Source organism: Melospiza georgiana, chromosome 9, assembly GCF_028018845.1.
Source record: "Melospiza georgiana isolate bMelGeo1 chromosome 9, bMelGeo1.pri, whole genome shotgun sequence".
Classification (NCBI taxonomy): domain Eukaryota; kingdom Metazoa; phylum Chordata; class Aves; order Passeriformes; family Passerellidae; genus Melospiza; species Melospiza georgiana.
Window position 1 is genome coordinate 17,396,916 of NC_080438.1, and position 22,504 is coordinate 17,419,419.

General features: G+C 39.5%; 1 protein-coding gene across 1 annotated transcript in view; it reads left to right on the forward strand.

Moving 5' to 3' along the window:
• COL24A1 (collagen type XXIV alpha 1 chain) overlaps positions 1–22,504 on the forward strand; it is a 119,038-nt gene that overhangs the window by 70,758 nt on the left and 25,776 nt on the right. Inside the window, exons 25-39 of the mRNA XM_058029721.1 lie at positions 3,569–3,622; positions 5,332–5,385; positions 6,004–6,057; positions 6,797–6,850; positions 12,267–12,320; positions 12,581–12,625; positions 12,741–12,785; positions 13,880–13,933; positions 16,773–16,826; positions 17,779–17,832; positions 18,036–18,089; positions 19,312–19,365; positions 19,963–20,070; positions 21,591–21,644; positions 22,104–22,211. Coding sequence (XP_057885704.1) covers positions 3,569–3,622; positions 5,332–5,385; positions 6,004–6,057; positions 6,797–6,850; positions 12,267–12,320; positions 12,581–12,625; positions 12,741–12,785; positions 13,880–13,933; positions 16,773–16,826; positions 17,779–17,832; positions 18,036–18,089; positions 19,312–19,365; positions 19,963–20,070; positions 21,591–21,644; positions 22,104–22,211 — 900 coding nt within the window. The remainder of the gene's footprint in view (positions 1–3,568; positions 3,623–5,331; positions 5,386–6,003; positions 6,058–6,796; positions 6,851–12,266; positions 12,321–12,580; positions 12,626–12,740; positions 12,786–13,879; positions 13,934–16,772; positions 16,827–17,778; positions 17,833–18,035; positions 18,090–19,311; positions 19,366–19,962; positions 20,071–21,590; positions 21,645–22,103; positions 22,212–22,504) is intronic.

Here is a 22,504-nt window from a genome sequence, read left to right on the forward strand (position 1 = left end):
AATCCATTTATTTATTTCTTAAAACTGCTGTTGAGTAGGTGATTGGTGCCAGTACATTTTGCCTTTCAAATATTCAGGTAGTTGAATTTTGGAGTCCTTTAAAGAATGGAGTAAAATATCAGCTGCAAGGTACAAATATGATGCATCTCTGCTCTTATTCACTTCCTCCATTGGCCATAGCAAATCACAGATTTTCACTCAGATTATCACCTCTGGTTGGTTACAAACCAACTTTCTAAACAGACAGCAAATTAATAGAAACATGTCATTGTGACATGATAGTATTTTAAATATATTATGTCATCTTATTAAATGAATGTTGAATAAAGATGTTTGAGAAAGCTGAACTGTAAATGAAATAGCACTGGATTGGAAAATTTTCGATTATCACAGAAGAGCATATTAAAGTATAACCTGGCAGGTAACTGCTGCCATGGGAATATTTGGAACTAGCTGTATATTCATTTCTCACTAGCAGGTTTTTCAATGGATTACTCCATACTTGAGTTTGCATTAAGTGTACAATGTGTTTTCAATTATTCAGCTGCAGTCCAGTTTCTAACACAGAGCATATGCCCTGGCAAGATGTTTTTGTCTTTCTCAGGCATGTGTTAGTTGTGAGATCTGGTCTTTGATTCATTTGCTACAAAATGCTCCTGTCAAGAAGGTTTCTAATATGCTGTTATTATGCTGCTATTTTCACTGGAGACTTTTACACAAGTCCTTGTAAATGAAAGTTGATGACTGTTTTTTTAATAAGTTGCTGATTTCTTTTTTTAATCACTTCAGGATTTTTGCTTCACTTTTTTGTGTTCTGATATATTCAGTTTTCTATTTGGAATCCATCACTGCTCCCCAGAGGATGGAAGGGATGCTGGAAGACATTGATTCAACAGATCTGCTTTGGACTGTATTCATTTTCTTACATAACATGGAGAGAGAGTTGAAACCTCAATCCAGTCCTAGTAGCTGGTCTTTTTAGCAAGCCAGTCCAAATCTGGGATTTCAAGAGACACATGATCTTACAGAAAGTCTGTCAGGAACGATGTAGGGACATCACTTTATGGTTAATATGTTGACAGAACAAGATGTTTTGTTCTCTGTACTTTCTTTTCACTGAATACTACTAATTGTTTCAAATTCAAGATTCTATTCTTAAGTAAGTATTTTGGCTCTCTTGCCTGTGTGCATACCAGCCCTAGCGTTTTCTCAGTCTCAGATACTTGACCTCTGTTTTGAATAGAGGGATGGAAGAGCACTTAGTTAACCTGTCATGAATTTCTTTCGCCTTCATACCTTCTGAAGTCCCTGTTGCTTTTAGCATTTCACTGGCTTCACTTCTAGTCATCTTGACTATTGTTTTGCTTTCCATGGATATCCGATTCCAGGTATGCCAAGTTTCTTTTACATCTTTTATCAGCCTTCTTAGTGTTTTTACCATAAACTTTCTTAACTACTTTTGAGGAATAGCCAATGTATAAGAAACGTTCTGTTTAATAGCCAGCTTCTGTCCTCTCTCTGGAGGGTGCCATAGGCTTGCCCTAATGTGCTAGGGCACATTCACAGTCACTGCTTCCTAGTCATTGCTGCTCTTGCAGCCCAGAGCAACCAGGTTGGGAAGACAGTACTTCTGAATTGAAAAGAGAACTTGAGCAGAGCTGTACATTAAATGATTCACTGCTGGGACAAGGCACAGCTCTCCATCTTTCTGATCAGCATCTTCAGTCCTGCAAACAGCATGGCATTGGCCGTGGGTGGGAGATCAAGAGTGTCTCTGTGGGGAGAGAACAGGTCTGAGTTTCACCTTGGCTCTAATTATGTCTTCTCTTCTTTCTGGAACAGGGGAATCAAAGTGATTCATCTTTAGCATTTTGAAACTGTACCTCCTCACTTCTTACCTTGATAAGCAGGAGCACAGGGTAATTCTTTGTCTCACAGCTTTCTGCCTGCTACTGAGGCCTACTGTTGGCTCTGACTGGGGGCTGTCACTCTCAGAATCCATCACAAAAGTCCCTGGTTGCTGCCAGTGACGTCGGGGCCATTGCCTCAGTGCCAGTATCACCAGGACCCATCTCTGGCTGCTGCCAAGGCAGGAGACATCGCAGTTCTGACATATAATACACAAGTTCCCACACATCATATATCAGTCCAGTGGCCATACAGGTGCCTGCTTATCTCTTTAGTTCCTTCCATAAAGTAATTTGTGCCAGTATTGTCAGCCTCAGAAGTAGCTGTATCGCTGGCTCTTTGCCATATGTTCAAACTGTGGGATTTCCAGCATAGCTAGCAGTCCAAGAGAACAAGTAATCATAAAATCTCTACTTACTTTGCACGTGTTTTGTTAAAGGACTCGAGGCTGAACTGTATCCAGATTCTACAGATAAAGACTGCATTTTAAATTTTCTTAAGTAATGCCTTTTTTTTTCCAAATTGCACTTCAATGCCAGTGTAGTGCTACTAATGCTAGTTCCTTCTTGCACACATAAAGATGGCAATGCCAATGTGTGAATTGGCATCACTTTCTCTTTTTTTTCCTTTTTGAAGTGATATAGGCATCACACAGTTGTGTGTTATATCACTACTGGGAGCTTCCGCATTTCTGCCATGTTCCCAGAGCAGTTTTACAGTGAGTGTACTCTGGGCACTTAGTGCTTTTTCTTCAAGCTCTTTTTCTTTTAGCTTTCATAACAAAGTAGGTATTGTTAGCGCTGGGAATAAGGTTTTTAAAAGCACTTCCTCTCCTGTTTCCCATCCCATATGGTTGTACTTGTTCTATCTAGTGGAAATTTGTGAGAGAGCCTCAGGAGAGAATTATTTCATTTTTGAATGGCTGAAAGGCTCTGATCCTCTGACTTCAAAGGTATTTGGGGCTACTACTCTTCAAGGGAAAATTCTGACAACACCTGATCCAATATAAGTTTGTTTTGACTGCATATTTCTTTGTTCCACTGAATTTATTCCCTTTGAAATTTGTGGTCAGACTGAAGCACTAGCAGAGCAATTATCACCTTTATTTGTATGTTTGTGAAGCTTTTAGCAGTGCAATGTTGAGCTGAGTGGCAGATCTAAGTTGGCAGGGTGGCATTGTGATGAAGTGGATGCAGTTTCCCTCCTGGCAGCAGCTGATGGCAATTGTGCTGGATGCAGGGTCCTTGTGAGCCAGGTACCCCCTGCAGCCCCCACTGTCCCAAGGTCCCTTAGGCTGACATGGGCTTTCTGAGAGGGAGAAATGGGCCCTGCTGTGTCTCACAGGGCTCTCTGAGAGGGAGAAATGGGCCCTGGGGTGTCTCACAGGGCTCTCTGAGAGGGAGAAATGGGCCCTGCTGTGTCCCACAGGGCTCTCTGATAGGGAGAAATGGGCCCTGGGGTGTCTCACAGGGCTCTCTGTCATGGAGAAATGGGCCCTGGGGTGTCTCACAGGGCTCTCTGTCATGGAGAAATGGGCCCTGGGGTGTCTCACAGGGCTTTCTGAGAGGGAGAAATGGGCCCTGCTCTGTTGCTGAAGAGCTGCTGACCATGAACTAGTAGAGACATCATGTAAGTAAAAGTCTTCTTTCTTTGTATACAGGGATTAGCTGGCTTACCTGGAGAAGCTGGGCCGTCTGGAGACCTGGGTGAAAAGGTATAATAATGGATCTGACTGCTCAGCAGCTTTGAAAACCATTGGGGTGGTAAAGTACTGGTGAGAGATCATTTACTGACCACTGTCAGAGCTAATGTTCCTGTAGCTATTTCAGAGCATGGGGATTTAAAAACTTGTAATCTAAATGTTCCTATTTGAGATATGTATCTGATATCCTTGATTTTACTTCACAGTTAATTTGGAGTTGACAGATTTAATACCTTTACTATACTGCTATTGTTTCAGAGAAACTGGCATGCGTTATACTTGTTTTATACAGTACTCGCTGGTTTTGCACTACTACATAATGAAGAAAAAAGCAGAAAGGTAGAACTTGGCTCCATACTTTAACTGAATAAAAAAGACAAGCCTGAGTTTTGTCTGCTGTGCAGTAACAGTTGTGTTTGTGAAAGCAAAGCCTGGCAGACTGAATGTGACTAGAACAGTATAAATAGCTTAAGTGTGTTTGACATGGTTTTATTTAGGTGAAGTATTTTAAAACTGAAAACTAGGAAGTTATTACTGGACTGCGTGTCAGCTTCAATTATGATAAAAACATAATTGTTTGTCAGAATGATGCAGCACCATTTGTATTTCTTTCCTGCAGGGCTGAATTATTTCACCTAGACTAGTGTCTGCTATTTAGATATTTTATTGAGGAACTATTAGGAATTCCACTAAAAGCTGATTATAATTTATATAATCTGTGAAAGGAAATACATCAGTGGAAAGCCCTGCTTTAGATTTAGACAAATCTCTTATGGTTTTAGTGATAATATCATCTTAGAATTTTATGTCAAAGGATTCTTGTTCTTCATAATTACACTTGGCCCAAAAAGATTACCTTGTGATACTGCTGCTAGCTTAGCTAGGAGGGGAAAGGCAGTAAAAGACTAATTAATTTATCATCAGCAAATATAAGGAAGCTTCTTCATGGTGCAATAATTGTCACTGCTATGCTGTTTCTATAGAATTTATTCTTCCTCTCTTATGGATTAAGTAGTGCAAGGTAACACATGCTATGTGGATTTAAAGGACAAATGCATTTCCAGCATAATTACAGTATACAATATAAATTAGAGTGCTATTACTATGTCATGTGCACTATTTGTAATAAAAGTGTAATCTTCTGAGGATAATCTACAGCTAAGTCTGATATTTGGGCTGTAGGTGACATGAATGAAAAGTGAAAAGGTATGGAAGACTAGAAAACACCCTTCCTGCTTCCCCTGCTGAAATTGCTTCATCAGCTGTTGAAGGGCTGGCCTTCCTTTTAGAGCTGTGCTTTCCTAACACATGCTGAAGAAAAGAGGAAGAGAGAAAAAATATTGTCTTTTTTCTTTGTTTGCTGTCCTGAATTTTATGGATTAAGGAACATACTATAAATATGATGCATGCAACAGAGAGAAAACATCTTCTAGCAGTTCTCAGAGACTGATGTAGTCAAACCTCTTCTTCAGTCTTCTAGGAAAGAGAAGACATAGAAATTCAGTTTTGTCATTTTTTTTTCAAAAGTGGATAGGTTTGTAGGAGGAAAGAATACAGAAATTAAAAAAAAAGAAACGTTAAAAATGGTCTTTGCACTGTTTCTGAAGGGCAGTCTCTCAACCAATAGTGTGATGCACTGACAGGTGTGCTCAGTGGACATTGGTAAAGGGGAAGAATATTCAATGTTCTTTTCTTTTTCTTCTCTTTCTTTCTTGTTAAAGGGTGAGAGAGGCAGTCCAGGACCTGTAGGTCCTCCTGGAGAAAAAGGTGTCATGGTAAGTTACAAATAATGTAAAATCCACAATTATGTTACTTATAAAAGCACTTTAGTCTCCAAAACAGTAGTAAGTTCTTACCCTTCTAGCTGTGCAGATCTTATGAGAGAGCAGTATTTGTGATGCATGGTCCCTACAAAGTTTCATTTTATGGCTTTATCCCCTCTGCAGCAGTGATTGCAAAGTGATCTGCTGAAAGAAACAGCAGAGCAACTGCATTTTTGAAAAATGGCTCTAGGCAGGGAAAATTAAAAGGAGGGAAAGTAAAATACCCATTTCCTGTGTAAACCAGGGTGTAACCCAGGCTATTCTAGTAGGTAGACTAGTAAATATCATCACCTCTAGTTCCACTGCCCAGCACTTCCCAAAGAGCTCCTGGGTGCTGCTCTTGTGGGGCAGGACAGGCCTCCTGGCCAGACCCTTGCCCAACGCAGGACACAGCACTCCATGCAGCCCAGAGGTCACTCCATGGAGGGCTGCTGGGCTGCAGAAGTGACACACCACACACATGTGCCCATGGCCTTGTTGAAGTTTTCTAGAAAATCTGCTGCAGGCTTGGCTGTTGCTATAATAGCAATTTAGATAAAACTGTTCTTTCTATGTTTATTTTAATTCTAGGGCTATCCAGGACCTCCAGGAGGCCCTGGACCTGTGGGGCCAGAAGGATTACCTGTAGGTATAGGGTGGTGCTTTGGTTTGACGTAAAATGAACTATTTTCAAATTGTCTTCTTGCTTTGGTGAAGCTAAGAATGGTTTCTAGTTTGTATTGCAATCTATAAAACTGTCATGGAAATGCACACGAGGACAGAATCTGTTCACTTGCTCTTTGCCAGGATGATCTAAGAGAGAGGGAAAAATAATTATATGATTTACTCATCCACTTAAAAATCATTCCATTGAGACAAGTAGGGAAATGAAATTTTGCAAGGATGGTTAATAATTGCATAATATTTTTAAAATTCGTTGGTGCCTAATACAGTGTGAATAGATTCATTATGTGTTTAGTTTCATTGTCAATAAAAAATAAATTATAATCTCCTGTGTATAATTGATATAATTTTTCTACCATGGGTCTTCAATGCAGATAAATAATGAACCTTTTTACAGAAAATATTCATGCTTTTTAATATAATATTGCTGAAATACAAGTATCTTCTAAAAATTTTGGGATAGTAGAAGTAATCTATCCAACAGTCACATCAGTGTTTTGTTAAAATAATGTTACATAGAGCCTGTTAATTAGGTTTTCCTACATAAATTGTACAAACACAATTAATTGAATTTGAACCATGAGTGAAAGTGATTGATTTGTTTTTCTTGCATTGGTTGTTGCTCGAGGTGCATAAGCCTTGTAATTTTGAGGAACCTGTGTTTAGAAGCCAATGAATAATAAGTTTGTTTGACATGTAGGGACCTTCAGGGGCACGAGGACCATCAGGGCCACAGGGACCCAAGGGAAGAAGAGTAAGTACCCATGCTCCTTGTGTTCCTTAGAGCAGAGAGTGATGTGCTGTAAAGGTGATTCTGGAATATAACCCATTTACCGCTGCTCCCTGTGTCCTCTGCACTGAACTCCTTTGTACTGAAATCAGATAGATTATACTTGTATGAAACAATATGAATTTTCATTTCTCCTCACAGTGCAATGGGCTTTGCCATTGGTGTCAGCTGAGAGCAAAACTAGAACCAAGATGACCACTTGACTCTTTTCTGTACACCTAAACATGCAAAAGTTGCCATTTATAACTACCACTGGACTATGTCAATGTTTTAAGGACAATTTTCTTTACCTGCATTTAGTTCCTTGGAAATACAATCAAAATCTCCCAAAGACAGTTTTGAGGGAGGCAGAAGTGTAATCAGAAGTTACTGTGTACTAAACTTTGAACCTGCACTTGTTAGATTGTCATTTCCATTTCATTTTATCAGGGAGATGGAAATAATTTTTTCACTGTATACAAAATACTGATCCAAAGCCCACATTAGTGAAGTGTCTCTCACCTCACCTACCAGTTTGACACCATATCCCTGGTTCCTAAGAGACTTGTACAGCTCATACCAGGGGCTGGACCAGGGTGTCTTCACAGCTCCATTTATTCCTGATAAACATCTCTATGATTTTGGCAGCACATCATGGAGTATAGTGCTTAAAATTAAAGATCACTCAAAATAAATCCCCAATATCCCAAGCTCTGTCAAAGTCCAGTTTTGGAATTGTGGTTTATGCCTTTGCCTCTACCCAGCATGACTGGGAATGCCTCATGAAAGAGGCTCTCAGAACAGACCCAGGTCCTCAGGCTCTGAGAGCAAACTCCCACTGAAGCCCTGAGAATTTTATCTGCTCTCAAGATCAAAATATCAGATCAAAAGTGGAATCTCACATAAGGAAAATATCTGAGGTGCCCTGAAACCTGGGGTTTGTCATCTCTGCATTCAGAAGAAGTGTCAGAACCCAGAGCTCTGTGTGGAAGGCCTCAGAAAATGCATAGCACAGTCAGATACAGCAGTTAAATGGAAGCATATGGAAACTTCCCTTCATTGTGTGTGGAAACAAGAATGTAGCCTGTCTTCACAGCTGGAATCTGTGAGAAGTCTTAGAAACACTGACCCTCTACTTGTGCACTGTCACAGAATGGAATTCATTCACTTCATAAATTCTGGACCTTTCAGCAATGGTTTTGCATCCAAGCTTACCCAGCAGCTCACTCCTGTCTGAGAGTATCCAGCTGTTCACTCTGCAGTTCCCCAGGAGCTCTGGCCAGCTGAAGGCAGCCTGTCTAGGAGCCTATGGAGTACCTCACCCTGGGGGATTTCAGGGAATATGCCACTGAGCACAACACTAGCTCAGACCTTCCTCAGCTCATGCCTGGGACTTGATGCACTTGGCTAGAATCATGTGGAAGGTTTATTACACTTTATTTTTTTTAGTATTAATCTCATGCAAACACAGAGGGAGAGCACCATTTTGTAGATACTTCAATGGCAGAATCCCACTGAGGGTGAATGTATCAATATGTAGGAAAGAGAATTTCTTTCCATGACCAGAGGGAAGAAATGAATTAGTCTGGAAGCCTGGCAGTGTAAGCAGCCATGAAGTCATTGTTGCTTGATCTTCTGTTGTCTTTGCTAATGTGTGACATAAACTACAACATCAGAGACTGCTTTCACTTCATGCCATAGTCTTGGACTAACACTGCTGTAGCTCCTAGTTTGAGAGGAAGGGATTCTGTATCATTAGACTGATTTCATAAGTGAGACCTAGGCAAAATTCCCAACAGGTGCTAAAATTCTTGGCATTTAGTATTCTTCAGATTGGCATTTGGTATTTTAAAGCTCAAAAGAAGTCATTTTCTGTTCTTACTTTCCTGGAACACAGATCATGAAGTTTGGACTTGAAAATGCAGATAAATGACACAGTGAACTGCTGTAAATTTAGGGTCAGGCAGCTGCAACCCCTGTCTGTAGCAGTAGGGCTGTCCCTGGCTTAGTGGTGTCTGTACTGCCATGAAGAGCCTCAGCTGCCTGAGGACATCTGTGCTTTGTTTTAATGAGTGATATCTTTCATATTTCTCATAGGGAATATGGAACTTATTGTGTGCACTTGTAAAACAAGTGTCCAGTATCCAGGGTGGTTCATTGATAGCTGAATGTTTATGTCTCTTAATTGTTTGAAGGAAGTGAGAAAAAATTGATGTAGTTTTCTAATATTCTTCCATATCAGCCACCAAAAAATAGTAGCTATATGTTGTGTTTGTGTAATTTCTGCTCTTCTGGTATTTGGGAGACAGGATGAGAAAGAATAAAAATAGTTAAATTGTGATTTTTACCTTCTTAGATGAACTTTTTCTCAGATGATTATCCCAGAGTTTTCAGTGTAAAATGTTCCATTTTAGAAACAGAGCTGAACGCAGGCCAAGAAAAAAGCAGTAGCAATCATTTGGCAGCCTCACTCCCCAGCTCTCTTGGAACCTGATTTACATAACAGCAGGCAAATCAAGTATATCTCTCATTCTGTACTAGCTATAGTAAGAAATTGTACAATCCAATTCATCTCTGCCAATAGGAGTCACACCATACTATTTATAGGAATGTTATTGTGTGCTTTTGTCAGGATATTAAATTGCCTTTCCCTTGGATTCCTGCCCTTTGTTCTGTGGCTGGCTGAAGGAAGGCATGGCCCAGAGGATCATGTTGCTTGCTGTTACTTTGCTTTCAATTCAGTGTTTTATAGTAGAAGGTTGGTTGACTTTTTTGCTTAACTATTAGTGATCAGATCAGTTGTCATGGGCTGCCTGAACTCCAAGGTGAACTTGAGGTGAACTCCACTGAAATGGAGATCTGTGTGAGTGCCAGAAAGGTTTTGGTGTGTTATGTGCATAACACAGACTAAGAATCTTGTGCAGTCTTCTGACAGGCCTGTTTCTCAAACTGCAAGCCATTATCCTCTTTATGATTAAAATTATGTCAGAAATGTTGAAAGACTTTATCTGGTTTTTCTAAATGATAGAAGATAAAACCTAGAAAGACAATTCCTTATTGCACAAATCTGTAAAACGGAAACCTGTCTTTTTTCTTCCTTGAATAATTAGTCTTGGGATTCTATCCTCTGGTCAGCCCTGTGGAGAACACACAAAGAGAAATGACAGGTCACATATCTAAAAAGTCTGAGGAAATCTAAAATTATCCTGCAATTGCTTAACTTCAGGCTGTCAATTTCCCCCTTCCTTGTGTTGCCATAGGTGGTTCCTCCATGGGTCTTCCTTGAGCTTCTGTCCCCTCCACCCCCACAGCTGAATGACCTGTCCTCACTCCATCTCAGTCTCTTCTTGTCCCTTCTCCTCCTGTTCTTTGAGACAGATCAGAGAACAATAAACCTGCCAATCTGCCCTGAATTTTCATCACAACTGATTTGTGTGTTACAGATAGCAGTGACAGAAGAAAGTGAAGAGCAGTAACCTGAAATTAATTTGATCAATATGTTTAGCTTTTTTTTGAATTATGCTATGTAGCTATTCAACAATTGAGTTACACAATTGCATAATCCTAACATGAGTCCCAATATAGATGTTTTTATAAAAGCTTCCTTCACATTTGAAAACACCAGTAGTGTTTTGTTTCTAATCTCTGAGGACACTGAAGTCACAGACTTTTTTACGTAGACTTCAGTATTGTTTGGTTTGGGATCTTTCACATTGAGTGCCATATGGCAGCTCAGTCTTGTCTTCTGTAGCCTCTTTTCCTCTCTAGCCCAAAGAAATGCCTGTAATTGCTCAGTCCTGGTTTACACCAGAACAGAAAAGGTGGCCAGACTAGCCCAAGGATTGCCTCACAAAGCTGTGTCCCAAACTACAGAGTATTCCATACAGCTCTCCCTGCCTGCCCTTTTTCCTTTTCCTGTGCTTTCTGTGTTGCTCTGTGCTGGCCAGAAGTAGCAGTGCTGAAATGTTGACAGATGAATTCTCATGGGATATTTCTGGCTTTGCCAGGGTTGTGGTTATATATCAGCTCACAGGAAAGGCCTGTTCCTGAGAGGTTTTCATTTCAGGAGAAAAGCCTAAATGATTCTGGATACACACTGTTCCTGAGTTACCAGTCAGCCATTTTCCCTTTTGCTCCAGAGAAAAGTGTTCCAAGGGAGATTTTGATATTGATCAGTCAGTCTGAGTCAGAGAAAACAAATTCTGGTATGTTTTTTCTCAAAATATTCAAGAGAGATATGGAAGTCACTGATATTTTTTGGAGGGAAAGTAAACTAAATTAACTCAGATGTGCTTCCAACAAAGTCCTTTTACAAGCCCCTATTATTATCAGTTAGAACACTTGTGTGATTGAAAATCAGTCATGATTGGATGCCCTTCACTATAAACCATGACCTAAGATGTCAGGTTCTCTACAATTCAGAAATTCACCATAGAAATGCAGACTGTTTTCCTCTAGGCACTCAGTAGTGTACTAAATCCTTCTGATGCCAGCCCAGCCCAAATGCCACCAGGAAAGTTGTTATGTCTCATCCTTTCAATGCACACTGCTGTAAAGAGCCTGTCTTGATACTTATCTAGCTCTTCCTTTGAAGTGGTCATTAGTTTTAAGTTGTTATTAACTGGTTTTAATTTAATGTTCCATACCTAAACAGTCATGGTTTTTAGAATTATGGAAACAACTTCCTAAGTCAGCATGGATAAAATATTATTTTCCATTTTGCTCATGACATATTTAAGGATTTTTCATTTGCTTGTAAGCTAATCAATTTAGATTACCAATCTTACATAATAAAATTCTGAATGTTTTGACAATAGGTACTTGCTATATTATGCTACAATAATATAACAGGTTATCTTTGTTCATCTATTGCTTGAAAAAAAAAAAAACATTTTAGTCTAACAATAGACCACAATAGTTCACAGTTATAAATTTCTTCTAATCTTGCCTCAAATTGGTTTACTAGTGGAAGAATTTTATCTGCTTTTTTTAGTCTTACTAGCAAGATTAATTTTTGCATATGCATCTTACAATGTGCTCAAAAGCAACTACTCTGTATATCCACTGATCATCTAAATCCCTCTAAGTCCATGTCTGTTGCATAAGTACAAGGTGGATGAAAAAAAGAGCAGAAAATATCAGCCTGCCATCTGGCTCCAGCAGAGACACTGAAAGTTTTGTTTACATACTTTTAAAAAAATCTTTCTTCTTAAGTTCATAATTCAACAAACCAGAAACTCATTTTATTCTTCGAAGCTTTATTTCACACTTGACTCACAACAAAAATTGGTTTTCCTGCTAACAAAATGTTTCCCCTCTCCTAAAGCTTATGTAGCATCTCCTTAATGACCAGCAAAAATAATGCATAATTAGTATTCCCAATCACTTGTTCAATATTCAGGGGCCAAGAGGTCTCGATGGTCCTCCAGGAGAACTGGGAACAGAAGGTGTTAAGGTGAGTGTTTGCATTGCTCAGTACTATATAAAACACTGAGGCAGACCATAACAAAGAAAAGTAAACAAACAAAAAAACCTCCAGCTCATCATTGCAGAAGCCAGTGATTTCCATTTAATCTCAGAGATATGCAGATTTCTGGCTTTTCCAGGTACATTGAGGGATTTTCTGTAGTTACCCAGCATTTAAACTCACAGTAACTGCATGCAGCTTATCAAACAAATGTATGTAGAATTTACACATTGTTTGTTATTTATCAGGGAGAAAGAGGTGATCCAGGAAAGAAAGGAATCCCTGGGCTCATTGTGAGTATTGGAGCCAGTGCTTGTAGTAAGCTTTAACAGAGTAACTCTGATTTCTGAGCTATGTTTGGAAATTACTTGAAGCCAGCATTGTCTTTCAATTTTTCTCTTTAACCAGGGTAAAGCTGGAAATCCAGGAGAAAGAGGAGATCAGGGTGCACTTGTGAGTATGACATTCACTAGCACTTCTACAAAAAAAAATCCAGAAAAATCTCATACTTTGTTTGACACTTGGGTATGAGGAAGTTTATCTATTTCAGAGCAGCTGGAAAACTCTGACAGTTTGCATTTATTTATACAAAGAACCAGGGACAGAAGAGCAGTTTTAAGGATGAAAGTCTTTGTGACATAGAACAATAATTCTTTGATAGAATTTGAAGTAGGTCTGTCTTATCAATGTAGGGATAAATGTAGAAATGTGTTAAATGAATATCATGTATAGAAGAAAATTCCTTCTTTTAGTGCTTTTTTGAATGGAAATCTAATGTGTTCTATTTGAGGCTTTTTTTACAAAGCAAGTTATCACTCAGTCCAAATTATACTGGATTTTCAACAAAGAGAGAAGCAAAAAACAAAAACAGAGCAGGAATGGTGGTGATTTTGTTCTGCAGTTGAAACTCGAAATGTTGATTGTCACCATACTTCTCTTGCAGTTTCTGCTCGGATTTAGGAGCTTGTTGCCTCTCACATTTGACAAAAGGGGTTTTCATTTCCTCTTCATTCACTAGAAATTTTAGATGTATTTATATTCACAGAAATAAATGAAGCAAAACCTCATTAGGTTGAAATGATGTGTAATAGCACATTTATTGCAAAGTTCAGGATACTGATGTATTATTCCCACAACTACACTTTCTAGAAGACAGTATGAGAAAAAAATGGTATGAAAAAAGTTGAGCAGAGAGAAAAGTGTGCTGTGAACCTTCCTGATTATCTAAAATACAGCCCCTAGGGCAGTTTGGTCACACAAGCAGCACATGAATCTAGGGAGAATTACACTGAACTGGTAAATGGTGGCTCAGCTAAGATTCATTTGTATGTAAAAGAAACTGAGGAAAGACTTACTCAGGACTCCCTCACTTGCCGCAGAAGCCAGTGATGTGTCAGTGCATGTCAACCAGAAAAAAAGGCCACACATACTTCATGGGTGTTTCTGTGTTAGTTACTGTGTGAGCACAAACAAGAGAGGAAGTTGCTGTGCTCAGACTATGAAGGACCTTCTTTCCAGTGATTTTTTATTTTATTTTAATCTTCCAGGGTTTGCTTGGGCTTCCAGGAGCCACAGGAGACAGAGGACCAATAGGAGAGCCAGTAAGTTGATCCTTATGCCTGCTCAGAGTTTTTCCATGTATTTATTATACAAGCTCCCTGACAACTCAAGCTCCATTTTACTGAGATCCAGTATTTCCAGCTGTGGTTAGGTAGGAGTTGTGGGGTGATTGCTCCAAGACTGCAGAGCTGGAGTCTGCCTCCCTTGCTTAGTGTAACTTGTTCACAGAGACCTGTTAATCTTGTTGGGAAGCTCTGTAGTAAGGGGGGCACAACACAAGAGAGCAAAACAGAGCACAGACCATGATATAATGTGGCTTTACACCACACTGAGGTAGAAATCTGTGTTATGTATTGGGTAAATGTATGTGGCAACACTTTAGTGGTGTTTTTTTAGGCAAACATGAGGATTGTTGTTCAGGAACACAGGGACCACATCTATTTGGCAGGTTAAATTTTCAAGAAGAGCCTGCTGTAATAAACCTCAGACATTGCTCTGCTGGATGGATTCTTGTTACTGTGTCAAAGCCTGGCTCACTTTCATGTGGCTGATATTGTTACAGAAGATCAGGAAGAACCTGCAGCAAATAAATGCACTGAATTGCAAGATGTAGCTGTGACAGGAATAGTATTGCAGCACCATCTCTGGGGGGAAATCAGATTATATAAATACAGGAAAAGAATATATGCTGTCTAAGTAGGATTTGGGAGAAGGCTCCCATTTTCTGGTGCAGAAATCTGATAGAGTTGTTAAAAATTGTGTGTTTACATTGCTTCTGGAACGTAATTTTGCACAGTAAATTGCACATAGTTAATTTAAATCTGGAAAGTGAAATGTTGATAAAAGTTGTATTAATTTTAGTATTACTAGTATTTCGTATTTTTATAATATTATTTCTACTAATCCATGCTTACAAAAGTAATTGCACATTTTGAGGGCTAGAAAAACCCCAACAAATTTTCTTTAGGATAGAATTACATATTTAACTTGAGCTCCCAACCTGTAGGAGTGGCAAAATATTTCACAGAAAATGTGTTTCTTCCAATAGTTATTGCTGGATTCTTGTTATTTCATCTCTTTCATTTATTATATCTTCATGTTGCAGCATCTGAGAGCCTTACAATGGAAGTTTTATATGTCAAATTCCTGCCATTTTCTGGCCAAGTCTGAATTTTCATATCAGTAGCATGCCTGTCTGCCTTACCTAATCTAAGTGGTCTACATTTCTCTGTGCTCACCATCAGAGAAACCACATGTTCACTGTCAGAAGAAAAACTTATCCTGTGAACAGGATATCTTTTCTATCAAGTCCTGAAAGAGTAAAATGTCTTCAGAAGAAGGTCTGTGGAGCTAGAAAGTGATAAAATGACAGAAGATATTGCACAATAAAATGCATGGCTCTTTTTTAGCTGCCTATCCAAGCAGCTTGATTTCATCCTCTGTCAGCTGGTCACTGTGGAAGCCAGCTGCTGAGCTTTTCTGGCCCTATCACCAGTTCTACACAGAACAGAAAAGCCCTAATTGTTAGTGGAGGAGCAGAGAAAGATGAGCAATTAGAGCTATTTGTATTAACGGGATTGATCTAAATTGCAGTCAAACTTTATCTACTTGTCAGACATTTCAGTAAAATCCTTTGCAAATTACCTGATAATAATGGTTAAAAGGTGTTCCCATATTGCTATAAAATTTTGGCTTCTGAAAGTCTTGGGAGAAAGATACATTACTGATCCAGCAGCCTTATCTCCATGGTAATATGAAGAAATACTTGATTTGTGAAGCAAACTGAAGTTTTGTGACACTTGCCTAGTGGAATTTCATGGGGTTTCTGCAGATGAAAATCAATTAACTTAGTTTAGAACAAAGTGAATTATCAAAGGGAAGTAACTGCAGTTTTAGTTGTTCATATTTAAATGAAGATAAAAGGTAAAATAGATGCATCTGCTGGAATTCTGTCAGTAAGATGCAATTTACATTGTTTTTAAAAGGGAAGGGAATATTCACAGGTCATCAGGAGGAGCAAAACCATATGCAGAGTCTGTAAGAGGAAGTGAGACAAAATAAGAGTAAATATTTGTTTTAATGGCTTCTGTCATATATGGAAGCAGCATCTTTCTTTTACATGAGAATTGTAGATCAAGAAAATGTTTTGAATTTAGAATGTGTTTAGACATAGATGAGTCCCAAAGGGATAAATAGATATGAACTTGAAGGAAGTTCAAAGACTGGTTACATGCAGAGAGCTGATTTGTCTGGACATACATTCCCAGTGGCTGTGGAATCAGCTGTAAGCTGTTACAGCTTCTGCTCCCAGCCCACAAATCCCGCTCTGTGAGCTCAGATCTTACATGTGCAGAGAATTTGAGCATGCCACTTTGGGAAATGATCCCTGGCTGTTACTGCAGTAAATTTACTCCTTACATGTAAGGCTTATCATAAAATGCTTATGCTATAGTTATCAGTGTTACTAAGAAGCCTTTAGTCTGTTATGCCTCAGTGACTGTCCTGTCCGTGGTGAAATAGTTGTTTTCAGCTAATTCCACACCAGACTGTAGGCTTTTCCACAAAGCAAACCAGACAGTCTAACAAACCTTAATTAAACAAAGTCTCAGCTACTCAAGAGAAGAGCTTAGTTCAGATAATAATTTATTTTTGTCTAAAAGAAAAGACATCTGTGCTATTATTTGAGATGTTATTTCAGTGCGTCAAGGTTGGTACTGTATGCCATCATGGGACTTGGATACACTGTTGGATTCAGGAGGAGGGACAATGAAATACATTTCTTTATTCCAGTTGGAGGAGTTGTGAAGAGACAAATTGAATACTCTACCATGTAATTTAATGTTAATTGAATAATGCATCCAAAATTTTCTTTAATGCCAGGGTCCAAGAGGACAACCAGGGGATGCTGGCCCTATTGGAGAAACGGGTTTTGAGGTGAGATTTTAATCACTGATCTATCAATTACAAATACTTAAATAATTGACTAATCCTGGACAATAGGTTTATAAAAAAAAATTTATAAACCTGCAGCTGACTTAAATATCTTGAGCTTGTCAGAGACTCTTATTTAAAGCTGTTACCAAAGAATGTCTAAAATAAGTAGCTTATTCTGTTATAAGCACTGTCTTTGAGCATATCGTTATGACATTTGTCATAGAAGGTGAAGGTTTAATTGAGCAAACAATTTTTTTTGAAAGCACTGCTCTCCTTGCAGTTAGCAGTAAAACACCTTTAATCATATGTTCTTTCAATTTGTAGATAAAGGAAAGCAGCTGTAGAAAACTGAAGCACTTCTGCTTCTTTTTTTTGCTTTATTTTTAATATTTCATTGCGAGAAATGTGACAGAATGTATTAGCAGCATTTGTAATGAAGTACCTTAGAGCAGTAAGGATTTGGCATATTCAAAGAAAAACTCTTCCTCAGTCACCCAAAATCCAGACTTCTGACGTAACTACCAAGGTTTCTGTGTAAACTTTACGAAAAGCAGTCTGATATCATCAACTCATTAGGGGCTGAGGCCTCCAAAAAGGGTTCAGTTCTCCAAAGGCTGTGTCTACTTGGCTCCAAGCCCAAACAGAGCTGAAGTTGTCAGTCAGATTTGCAGAAGATAGATGCTTGCTCAGCAGTAATTTATGGTGAAAGGTACAGGCTTAGGGGTACTGCTGAGTCTTCAATATATTGCTGACCCACACTGTATTTCCTCTACTCTTTCTTTTGTGTTTGGCTCTAGAAAAAACAAATAACTGTGTTGTCTAGATTTGATTTTTCAGACCTTCATCTTTCCCAGTGTCTCAGGCCATTCTTCTGCTTCAGTTTTGGGTGTATTATTTAGTTGTTGCAAAATTATTACTGTGGTCATGTAACAGTAGCTCTTGTACCATGCAGGGACCTCCTGGCCCTGAAGGAGAACCTGGTCTGCAGGGGGAACCAGGCACAAAGGTAAATGTTGAAATTATTCTCTCTTAAGATCTTTATATTTTCAAATTCTCATAAAAACAAATCAGAGAGCTCTGATTCATTAGCCAAGTACAGTGATGGATCATTAAGAAATACTGTTATTGTCATGATGACTCCATCAACTGTAAACCCTGTCATTGTTACAAATATTGTCCTTTGAAATGGATTTTTCTTGTGATATCCAGGGAGACATTGGACCTGCTGGGAAGGCTGGAGAACCAGGTGACCAAGGTTTGAGGGTAAGCTGTGGATGCATATCTTCTTCCATAACAGAGAAGTTACAAATGAAGTGCAGGTTGAGAAATGTTGATTTAACAGAAGAATTCAATAAGCAACTATTTTCTGATAGCTTCTTTTTTAAAAGAAAAAACAGTGTAATATTGTGGCAAGGTAAAAAGAGTATTGACTGGGGAAGAGATGCTTGAGAGCTGCTCAGCAGAAAGGGACTTGGAGGTGCTGGTCAACAGCCCATCTGAACATGAGCCAGCAGTGCCCAGGTGGCCAAGAGAGCCAATGGCCTCCTGGCCTGTGTCAGCAATGGTGTGGCCAGCAGGAGCAGGGCAGTGAATTTTTCCCTGTTCCTGGCACTGGTGAAGGTGCACCTTGAGCTTTGTGTCCAGTTCTGGGTCTCAGTTCAAAAGAGGACACTGAGGTGTGGACCATGTCCAGAGAAGGACAATGGAGCTGTTGAAGCAGAGATTTTGAGAAGCAGTTGAGAGAGCAGGTGTTGCTTAACCTGAGGAAAAGGAGACTCCTTTCCCTCTACAACAACCTGAAAGGAGGCAGTAGTGAGGTGGGGGGTCAGTCTCTTCTGCCAGCTAACAAAGGACAGAATGGATGGCCTTAAGTTGTACTAGGAGAGATTCAGATTGGAACCTTCAGAATAGAAGGAAAACTTTCACTGAAGGAGTGTTTAGGCATTGGAATAAGTTGCCATGGGAGGTGGTGGAGCCACAGTCTCTTGAAGTGTTTGAGAGGCATCTGGGTGTGGCACTTGAGAATGTGGTTATGGTGGTGCTGGACTGATGGTTGGACTCAATGGTCTTCAAGCTTTCTTTCAACCTTGATGATTCTGTGATTATAATGTTGAAATATTTCTAATGGTAAATGGCCCTACAGAAAACATACCAATATAGTAGTTATCCACATAAACATGGAAGTTTCAGGACAGAACTGATATATTTTTGAGGTTACTGTAATTACATGTTATGTGCTCTGAATCCAAACAAAATCTCAGTGCCACTGTCTAAATCTCCAGGGTTATATGGGCATAATATTGCTTCATTTTTCTAATGCTGATCATCTTGTATGTTTTCTTGCATTGGATATTCATGGGCTGTGACACTGAAGATAAATAAACTTTAAGAGCAACTAAAAGTTTTCCAAAGGATAATAAACATGTATAAAACTAGTCAAGAAATATAGGCAATAACTTTGTTTTCAACTCTTTCTTACTATAAGGGTGAACCAGGGCCTCCAGGAGAAGACGGTGTTCAAGGAAAAGATGGCCCAAAGGTATATTAAATTTTTGCAGCAGATTTAAAGTACTCTTATTAGCCTAAGGATCCAAATCTCCTGTTTTATCCTATGTCAGTACCAGATCAACTAAGCCCATTGAGTGCACTTAGTTTTAACACAGGAGGTCCTGTAAAGTACAGGGTTTTCTGTATCTTTTGGGTACATATCTAGCTTGCAAGGGCTGCAGAGCTGAGTGGCTTGACGAAGAAAAGCAAGTTTTACCTGAGTACAGCTTTTGTCTGTGTTGGCTAAAGTGCTGGAGGAAGCAAGCCCAAGGGTGCTCTGCTCCCCAGATTAGATCAGTGCTGTGCCAGGGACTGTGGCAGGTGCCAGCACAGGGGATGTCATAGAGAATAATCTCAGATACTTGGTGATGGATGAGGCAAAATGTGGCTGTTGGAGTGTAGGAATGGGATAAACAGGGCTTTACCCGAACTTAGAGCCTGATCTGAATTTGACTGGTAAGGTTCACATCAGTTTCAGTGGGCTCTTTTTCAAACTCAGAGATTCAGAATTCCCTTTTCTTATGAACAAGTAATCCTGTAGAAGCAGGCTGACTAAGGGATTTTTGGGGTTTTTTTTATTGTGTTTTAGGGAGACCCTGGAGACCAGGGACTTGTTGGAGAAGGTGGTGAAAAAGGAGAGATGGGATTACCAGGAATTGCTGGGCCTCCTGGTGAACCTGGCCTTATGGGAATTCCTGTAAGTGTTTTCTGGTGGAAATGGACTTCTTGCTTGTTTGCTTTTAGTAAACAAAGTTAATTTTTCTTTCTTCCTTAATTTTTGATTTTCCTGCTTTTCTATGTAATTAGAGGTGACTGTATTTAAATAAGCTTCCAGTGTAGTTCAGGATTGGTAGAGAGAGGAGACAAATGCTTTTCCTATTTTAAATATGGGACTACCTTGGCAAATGGTGATTCCTCAGCATCTGTCATCCAGACACATGTACCACACAACCTGGAGCCTCTCACTTCAGCTCTCCTCTCCAAACAATGTGGCATCAAACGTACCCTGATCAAATAGTAGACAAGCACTAGAATTCACAGACAACATTGTTAGATCAGTTTGCCTATTTGTTCTGGCATCACTCCTAGCAACTAAAATCCATCCATGAAATTGTATGCAGCTACAAAATGAGAACAATTTTGGAGGACAGCTTCCAAAGCAAGTATTGTAGCTTTAAATCAGACCAGCTTCCCTTACCAAAAACCATCGTGTTCTCATCTGCAGACCTCTGGCTGCCTTCTGTGCAGCTCTTGTATGATGGTGGGGTCTGACAAAACATTGCTTGGAGCTCCAGCTGTTCATGGCTGGGAGCACTGTCCACTCTGTCCTCTAAGCATCTGTGCTACATTCTGCTGTCTTTTGTCCTGGGCTCTTCACTGTTAATTGCTTTTCTAGGAAATGAAAAAAGTGTTCTTTTGGTTGTTGGCACCCTTAGTGTGCTGCAGAACAACTTTTGTTTCTTTGACTCTATTTTGAATTGGTAGTTTTGGGGAACATTGGAAGTTTCCTGTGTTGAAATTATTGTAAAACAGCTCAACCCTGGCATATCTACGCTTTATGTAATTATACTTGTGTACAATAATCAACATCAGCAGTGTTTCTGTGCCTCAGTGAGACATGCAGGTCTGGCAATTCGATTTTTGGGAGGATGTGGTTAGGGAGGGATTTTTCATGTTTTTGTTCTACATGTTCCAAAGGCAGCTGTAGAGCTGCCGCCTTCTCCACTTGTCCTCCCTGGCATCTGGGAGTGTACACATCACAGTTCTGGTTTGACCTCGTTCTAGGGATGCAGACAGATCATAATATCCTAGTCTAAACATGGAAATCATTTTCCTATAGCCCATTGTCTAAGTGTTTCATTGGAGGTGAGAGTAATACTACATTTTCCTTAAACAGTAGCTTACAAAGCAACAAATAAGCTTCACAAATCTGTAAAGTAACATTTTCTGTGTGGACAAGATTTAATGGGTTTTTTTCACCCTTATTTGCAGTGTTTTTCCATTACTTTGATAAATAATCCCTGGAACTTGCCCACTTGTTTGTGCTATAACTTGAGACAGCCCTACTAACTTGCTTGAAGACACAGTTAATGACATTTTTCCTCCCACCTCTCTGCTTTACCAAAGCCTACTTAGTTGTGCATTTTGGAGCAGAGGTTAAACATGTTTCCAGGCCTTTCTCAAACATTTCTTTTTCTCTCCCTAATAAATCTATAGGGCCCTGAAGGAACACCAGGAAATCCAGGTCAGAGGGGCCGTTTAGGAAAGAAGGTAGTATTTTTCATCTGCCCCAGTTCCCTTCCTTTTATCTGAAACTCAAATTTACATCACAAAATTCCATTGAACCAAAACTATCCCTGTTTTGTGTCATGCTTCAAGCCAATTTTTTACTTGTTAGCCATAGCAATTAGAATTGTCATCATTCTGCAATCAATAACATTCAAGGTCTTAGAAAATTGAAATTTGTATCAAGATGTAGTTTTGCAACTCAGAGCAGTTTCTGCTTCAAGCTTTGACTAAAAGAAAACAAAGACTCAATGAGAAGGCTCTAGCAGAGACTCTTTCATACTGCAGAGTTCTGAGCTCTGACATTCTAATAACTACAGTAAATACCATCCAGTAAATGTCATACCTATTAAATAATGCTGTTACACATTTTGATTAAGCATCAATTGCATTTTGAAACTTAGTGTCAATCTCTTAGTATTTTTAATGCAATAATACCAACAGGGGGAAAAGGGGCAGCTTGGCCCTCCAGGAGAAACTGGACCTGCTGGTGATTCTGGCCAACCTGGAAAAACTGGTCCTAAAGGTGCAAGAGGAACTCGAGGTCCCGTGGTTAGTACAAAACATTCTTACTTACAGAAGTCTTTCAGCATCAGAATGAGATCTGTTCACCTTTCCAGACAGAAACCTGGGGCATGGACCTGGAAGGAGCCACCTCAAGCTTTTGGTTATCTGGCAGTTATGGGAGTGGGATGGCAGAGGATACCATGGAACTCTCATGTCTCACACTCCACATACAACCTCACTGCCGTGGGTGTTTATAAACCTTTGCAGTTCCAGGAACAAAAATCAAGGGGTTTGCTGTCACATACCATCAGCCTTAGCCATGGCTGAAGCAAAGCACT